At 47.9% G+C, this 7,960-nt stretch overlaps 1 protein-coding gene across 1 annotated transcript in view; it reads left to right on the top strand.

Annotated features, from left to right (window-relative positions):
- The window catches only part of Btnl10 (butyrophilin like 10), a 6,556-nt gene extending 2,005 nt beyond the window's left edge, over positions 1 to 4,551 (top strand). The window contains exons 4-6 of the mRNA XM_031354195.1: positions 335 to 613; positions 2,402 to 2,584; positions 3,550 to 4,551. Coding sequence (XP_031210055.1) covers positions 335 to 613; positions 2,402 to 2,584; positions 3,550 to 4,130 — 1,043 coding nt within the window. The 3' untranslated portion in view covers positions 4,131 to 4,551. The remainder of the gene's footprint in view (positions 1 to 334; positions 614 to 2,401; positions 2,585 to 3,549) is intronic.
- Positions 4,552 to 7,960: the final 3,409 nt, after the last annotated feature.

A 7,960-nucleotide genomic window follows, 5' to 3' on the forward strand; every position in this document is an offset into this window, starting at 1 on the left:
GGAGGGAGGGAGGGAGGGAGGGAGGGAGGGAAGGAGGGAGACTGAGGTTGTTTAGGGCTCTGGAGACAGACCTATGTGACAGATCCCAGCTTCCTTGTTCTCAAGCTTCGGGTTTTTTCCTTAACCCCACCCTCACCCCACCCTATCCCTGTTTCTCTCGACTGTTTTATTCGGGATGAAGGTGCTGCATTAATGATGTCATCACGCAGACAGGCGGTCCATGAAGATTCATAGAACCTACTAAACACCTGCAAGACATCCCTTCCCCTCCCCTCCCCCATGGCAACAACTGTAGTTGAAGGATCTGAGCTGCTGTGTCTCTTCCTTCCCTCAGGACAGGGCTCATCCCCCAGAATCCGTGTGACAGATACCCAGGACAAAGGCATCCGAGCCGAGTGCACCTCAGCAGGCTGGTACCCCGAGCCCGAGGTGGAGTGGCAGGACCTCAAAGGACAAGCAGTGCCTGCTGAGACTCACTTCTCAGTTACAGCCAGCACTGGCCTCTTGTCTGTGCTATCCATTGTGACACCCCAGGACAGGGCTGTGGGGGGCCTGACTTGCTCCATCTCCAATCCCCTCCTCCCCGAGAAGGTGACGGAGACTTACCTGCTTGGTGAGTGTACGTTCAGTTCAAAGACACCAGACCCAGGCCCCGAGTGCCAGGGATGTTGGGAGAAGGCTATGCAGGCAGAGCCAGAGAACATCCTCCCTTCAGCCTGGCCAAGAGGGTCACAGGGATGTTGGTTTCCAAGATGATACAGGGATAGGGATGCAGGGAGATCCACTAGGGAAGCAAGAAAGATACACCCTGATACTGGCTTTTCTGTTGCTGTTGTTGTTTTTAATAGATCTTGGGGGTTTTTGGGGGGTGTTTTTTGTTTTTTGGATTTTTTTTTCTTGGTTTTTTTTTTTTGTTTTGTTTTTGGGTTTGTTTTTTGTTTTTGGGTTTTTTGTTTTGTTTTGTTTTGTTTTGTTTTTTAGAGAAGTTTTAGTTGAGGGCAAATTTAATCAGAAAATGCATAGACTTTATTTTCTTTAAAAAATTTTTTTGTATGTGTATGAGTGTTTTCCTGAGTGTGTGTAAGTACAGTGTCTGCAGTACCTTTGTAACTGGAGCTATAGATGGTTGTTGTGAGCTGCCATGTGGGTGCGGGAAAGGGGACTGTGTCCTCAGGAAGGGCAGCAGAGCTCCTAACCACTGAAATGTCTCCCCAGCCCCTGGATTTTCTATATATCTCATCTCACGGTCATAACTCTACCAGTTATGGCCGTCCAGAAAGGGAGAAGGACAGGAATGAACAGGCAGGAGCCACTGGGCTCAGCAAGTGTGTAGGGCTCAGCAGTGCCGGGCGCTCTGGTGTGTGGGCACAGCAGTGCCGGGCGCTCTGGTGTGTGGGCACAGCAGTGCCGGGCGCTCTGGTGTGTGGGCACAGGAGAGTGGTTATCTGCTCACTGGTGCTGCACAATGCCAGTGCGTCCACTACACTCCCTCTTCCCACTCCATGCCTGGAGAACTCAGACCTTTTGTTCTTCCTTTGCATGGTTTTGCCTTTCCATGATTCACCTTTTCCTGGTATACGAGGAGACACCATGACCAAAGCAACTCGCCGAAAGGAAGCATTTAGTTGGGGGCTTGCTTAGAGTTTCAGAGGGTGAGTCCATGATCATCATGGCAGGAAGCATGGTGGCAGGCAGGCAGACATGGTGCTGGAGGAGTCGCTGAGAGACCAAGCTGCAGGCTGAGAGAGACACTGGGCCTGGCATGGGCTTTTAAAATCTCTGAGCCCCCACCCCCAGTGACAACCCTCCTTCAACAAGGCCATATCTAATCCTTCTCAAACAGTCCCACTAACTGGGACCCAGCACTCAAACATATGAGCTTGTGGGGGCCACTCTCATTTAAACCATCACACTTAGTAAATCATTTCTGTTGGGGGATGAATAACTATCCCATAGTCTGGATAGATGTCAGTTAGTTTACCTATTTAGCTACTAGAGGATAGATTTAGCTTGCCATTTAAAGTTTTATTTCTTTAAAATCCTTTGGTTTCTTGACTTTTTTTTTTTTTTTTTTCAAAAAAAGGCTATCACTACGTAACCCTGACTGGCCTGGAACTCACAATGCCCATGCAGTCATGAGGCACCACCCTCAGGACTGTCCCACCTCCCACAGCCCACCTGCACCATCATCTAAGAGGCTGAGATTTCAATGTTTGGGGGTACACAAATACTCAAGCTGTAGCTCTGAGTATTCTGAACCCTTTTTAGAAAGGTCTATAAACATTGTGTTCCTTAACCTTGGAATGGCGTGTGTGTGTGTGTGTGTGTGTGTGTGTGTGTGTGTGTATACATGTGTCTAACAGAGACGATCCCCTCCTGTTATTCTTTGGAATTCCCTTAGCCTCCCTGTCCAGAAGGCCTCTGTCCACGGAAAGCGGACCAGCTCTGCCTTTGATCCTCACAGCACTAGGGTTGGTCTCAGCAGCAATAGCCTGTGCTTTTGGGAAGTGTCACAAAGAAGAGCATAAAAGAGATCAGGAAGAAGAGGACCCAGGAGTGCGTGATGAGGCTGGGCTCTTCCATGGTGAGTGGGCCCTGACCTTCACCCCGGAGACCTGCATGCCAGGCTCTGCTCTGAGGTTTTGTCTTTGTGTCACCCAACACAGCAGGGACAGGATGAATGGCTAGTGGGGGTTTCCCAGCTACAACCCACTCAGTGAAAACCCTTCACCACCATGAGAGAGTCCTTGGTCAATTGTTCTTCACAAGATAATTCTGGGCAAACTACAGGGCCTCCTTCTGGGCAATGGATATATAGACAAGTGTTTAAAGCTTGAGTTTGTCCTTTTTCCACCACTGAAACAAAATACCTAAAGCTGGGTGATTCATAAAGGAATATTTATTTAGCTCACATTTGGGGGCCTACATTTCCAAGATAAGGTGGTCCGAGTGGTGAGGGCTCCCTGGCTGGGTCATATCACAGTGGATAGCAAGACAGAAGAAACAAGGAATTGGGGGACATATGGGAACTACCCAGGGTCCTCAGAGAAGTAAATGGTGTTCCATGAATTCATTACCTTGGATGAAGCTCCGCCTCTTAAAAGTTTCTCCACCCACTACTGCTTACACTGAAGACCAGGCTTCTAGCACACAAAGCCTGAAGGCACGTGCAAGTCACATGCAACTCACAGAAAAGCCTACATCCGGGGTGCTGTGAGTGTGAATTCTAAGTTTTCCTCTGCTGGAGATTGTCTCTGTGTTAGTTCCACCCTGTCTCTGTCTCTCCCACACAGAGCCTGGCCTCTAGCCTGGGTTTAGTGCACATGGGAGCTGTCTCAGGCTGTGCTCACATCTCTTCAAGTATCCCTCATCCCTGACTCCCTCACTGCTTGAGGCCTGGGAGAGGGGCGCAATTTAAATGGGGACGGTGAATGATTTCTAGAGACAGTTGGGGAAAGCTTCATGTAGGAAACAGAGCTTGGATCCCTCATCCACACAAGGTCAAGAGGGCAAAAGTCCCCAATGCCCATCACTTTCTTCTCTCTACAGTGAGTCCTTCCCTGGACCCTGAAACCGCCAGTCCCAAACTCATGGTGTCTGAGGATCAGAAAAGTGTGAAGCGGCTGCTATTTGACCAGGAAGTGTCCCCCAATTCCAGGAGATTTGACCAGGACCCCTGCATCCTGGCTCAAGAGCGATTTGAGGCAGGGAGGCATTACTGGGAAGTGGAGGTTGGGCATAGGAGGGCCTGGATCCTGGGTGTGTGTTTGGAGAATTTGGTGCGGGAAGGAAGGATTCCCAAGTCACCCCCGCATGGCCTCTGGGCACTAGAGTTTTACAAGAAGAAACTCCAAGCTCTCTCCTATCCCAGGACTGGCCTGTCTCCTCCAGAGCCCCTCCGGCGGGTGGGCATCTTCTTAGACTTTGAGGCAGGGGAAATCTCCTTTTATAATTCAACCAATGGCTCCCTGATCTATGTGTTCTCTGGGTTCTCCTTTTCTGGTCCCCTACAGCCATTCTTCTGTCTCTGGACCCATGACCCCAGGCCCCTAACCATCTGCTCAGTGGTCAGAGAGACCAAAGAAGACACAGAATCTTCTGGAGGTCCTGACCTCCCTGGGGACTCCTGAGATGTCCTTAAGAGAGAAAAGCTCCTGCCTTCTTGTGCCTCCTAGCTCCTGGCACTATTTATCCCATTCCTATATAAAAATATGATGAGACACCAGGGGCTAGATAGGCTTCCCCTGCCAAATTTCTGTGCCGAATGCTGACACCATCCACCAGGGTCAGGGAGTTCTGAAGGTGTTGTCATTTGAAGATAAGACATTGAAAATGATGTGGTTAAGGGGAGTCATTGATGTACCTTAACCTCACAGATCTGGTATTCTTATAAGAGGGGAGATTAGGACTTGGAGAGATGCCACTCACTGCCAAGGAGACCAACAATGCCCTGGTCTCATATTTGTAGCTCTGGGACTTAGAAAGTGGTTCCTGCCAAGTGAGATTCCTGTGAATCTCCTATGTTGAGTTACTTTGTTATGGCTGCCTTCTCTCAGTGAGACAAACTATACAATCAGCACACCAAGGGGTATTTTTGCCATGCTTTTAGAGTCATATGTATGTATGTATGCATGTATGTATGTTTGTATGTGTATATGTGTGTATGCATGTGTATATGTGTGTATGCATGTATGTACATATGTATGCATGTATGTATGCATGCATGTATGTATGTAGACCATCCAGCCCAGTGGTGGGTGTGTTGTGGTTGCACAGGAAATGACAATCCTACCCTCCCTTCTCATTCTCCCTCCATCTTGTTCATCTCTCACTCGTCCATTTCCTTTCTTTCCTCTCCCTCCTTCCCACCTTCTCTTTCCTTCTGTTAAATCGTTTTATTTTGAATTATGTAGGTGTGTGTGCGTGTGTACTTGAGTGCGGTGCCCACAGAGGCCAGAGGACAGCATCTGATCTCCTGGAACTGAAGTTAGAGAGGTGGTGAGCTGACAGAGGGTGCTGGGAATGAAACTCAGGTCTTCTGCAAGAGCAGCCAGGGCACTTAATCATAGAACCATCTCTCCAGTCCCTCCCCCTCTCTTTTTTCTTCCTCCTCCAATCTACTTCTACCTAAACCTCTTTCCTTCACTCATTGTGACAGACTAGTTCAAGCCACACCAAAGCAAAGATCCCAAGACTCCTAAGGCTTTGGCCAGAGTTCAGTGAGGACAGAAACCACATCCATATTGTTGCTTTTTTTTTTTTTTGGGGGGTTTTTTTTTTTTTTTTTTTTTTTTTTTTTTTTTTTTTTTTTTTTTTTTTTTTTTGGTTTTTTTTGAGACAGGGTTTCTCTGTATAGCCCTGGCTGTCCTGGAACTCACTCTGTAGACCAGGCTGGCCTCGAACTCAGAAATCTACCTGCCTCTGCCTCCCAAGTGCTAGGATTAAAGACGTGCACCACCACCGCCCAGCTAGAAGTGGGTTTTAATGGATACTTGAGAACACAAGAGTACAGAGAGGCTTGTACCTGAGAATCTTCCACTCCAAGGCCCCAGCAGTAAGGAGAAGAGAGCCCAGAGAGCAGGGTGCTGCTTCATGGTGCTTGTTCCACAGGGACTGAGAAAATGCCCTGTCTGGTACTGTGAAGCTGGTGGCCCCGAGAGAAAGAGTCCCACCATCCCACAGACCCAACATTTCCTCTTGCTGCTTGTGGCAAGTTCAAGCAGGGATGGTTGGTGTGATTGATCTGTGTGATCAGGACCTCACTCCAGGGGAACTGGGGCTTTTAGGTTAAGAGCTCTGGCCTAAAAGCCACTATTGACTCTCCCCTCTACATGCCAGAAAGAGACCAGAAATCTGAACTGAAGTGTTGTCAGGGTTGACCTCTCCTGAAAGCATAGGAAAAATCTAAACCAGGCCTCCCTTCTGGTGTTTGGTGGAGTCCAGCCCTCCTTAGCTGGCAGGCACATCACTGCAAGTGCTGACCCTGTTGTCATATGGCCAGCTCTTCTCTGTTTCTCCTTAAAATTTTTCTCTTAGCAATCCAACTCAGAGCCCACGTTAACACAAGCTGGCTCCACCCAGAGGTTTGTAACTTTTGTTTTGTTTTGGTTTTGGTTTTGGTTTTGAAGACAGGGTTTCTCTGTGTAGCCCTCGCTGTCCTAGAACTCACCCTGTAGACCAGGCAAGCCTCGAATTCAGAAATCCTCCTGCCTCTGCCTCCCAAGTGCTGGGATTAAAGGCGAGCGCCACCACTGCCCAGCAAGGTTTGAATATATCTGCAAGGACCTTTTTCTCCAAATGATCCTGGTCACTGGTGCCTGATGTCCTGACTCCCGCATAACTAAGGGGACACTCAACTTACTCCTTAGTGGATTGGAGTTGAAAGGCCCTGACCAAGTGGTGGGCACCCCCTTTTGCATTGAAATGCCTCCTCAGAAAGAGATCATTGTCCATAAGGACCATAGTAATCTACACATGTTTGAAGGAGACAAGGTCCTCAGACACAGGCAAAGGTCACCTAGTGTTTTGGGTTCACAGTCAAGAGCAGTTATGGTTAGTCAATAGATTAGCAAGGAAATGTTGCAAACACAGGTGGCCCCTGAGCTGGACTTTGGAGAGAGGCTGGCATTTATATAGAAAGAAATGGGAGAAGAGGTGATAGCCAATAAAAGACCCCTGACTTCATCACCTCCATGTTACAGTTTTTCAACCTTAGGGTAATAAAAATTTTAACTTTTCCCCCTTCTTTATCAGTATATACTTATATGTAATAAATTTGCTAGATAAAAAAAAAGTGTAGATCAGAAAGCCACCTGCCTCTGCCTCTTGAGCTCTGTGACTAAAGGCATGGGCCACCACTGCCTGACTAAAGGATTTTTTTTTTTTTTTGGTCTGGTTGTCTTAAGATTTATGTATTTTATGTATGTGGGTGTTTTGTCTGCATGCATGTCTGTCTGTACACTAAGAGGTGGGTGGCACATGCCTTTAATCTCTGAGTTGGACGCCAGCCTGATCTACAGAGTGAGTTCCAGGACAGGCCGGGCTACACAGGGAAACAAATAAAAAACAAAACTTTGTCTGTCTGTCTGTTCGTTTGTCTCATGTGTGTTTGTGTACACATGTGCACATGTGTGTGTGCCTGTGGAGGCCAGAACTGGCCAGTGAATTCCCTGAAGCTACAGCTAAGGTATCTGTGAGCTGCCCACCATGGCTGCTGGAATCAGCACTCCTGTTCTTACGGTGAGGGGGCAGGAGCTCCTAATTGCAAAACCACCTCTCGAGCTTCAGGTCTGAAGGGTGCAGCATGGGGGCCGGTGGTCAGAGTATACAGTCACATGGCAGCACCATCCAGAGTTCAGAGTCTTTCTCTGTAAAAGTTCCCTTGGACCTGTTGGTACTTGATCCCCATCTAGGGTTCCACCCTAGGTGGGCCCTGACCCTGTAGAGTTTGAGTTTGTTTTGATTTTTCCCCTTTCTCCTTGTTGGACTTAATTTTGAGTCAGTCCTTTTAAATTGTGGAGTACTACTGATGCCACAAAGTTGAGAACTTCCATTTTGACTTGGTCTATGTGATACATCTCCGCAATGATCCCTTTTTATCTGTTCTAGAATTTAAAATAAACTTTAAAAAAAAAAACTGTGTTAATTTCCTGTTTTCATAATAAAATAACTGTAGTTGGGAGACATGAATGCTTCTTAGCTCACATTTTTGGGGAGCAGCAGCTCAACAGGGAGGCAGAATCCAGCTTTCTGTTGTTTTCTTGCGAGTTGGGATAACCAGGCTGGACTGGAACTCGGATTCTCCCACCTCTGCCTCTGGAGCACCCGTACTGGCCTGGAACTCAGATTCTCCCACCTCTGCCTCTGGAGCGCCTGTACTGGTTTAAGACCAAGCTTTGAACTCAAGCATTCCTGCTTGATGACCCTAGTTCCAGTGAGGTTCTCAGCCGACTAGGCAATG

Source organism: Mastomys coucha, unplaced genomic scaffold (assembly GCF_008632895.1).
Source record: "Mastomys coucha isolate ucsf_1 unplaced genomic scaffold, UCSF_Mcou_1 pScaffold5, whole genome shotgun sequence".
Lineage (NCBI taxonomy): Eukaryota > Metazoa > Chordata > Mammalia > Rodentia > Muridae > Mastomys > Mastomys coucha.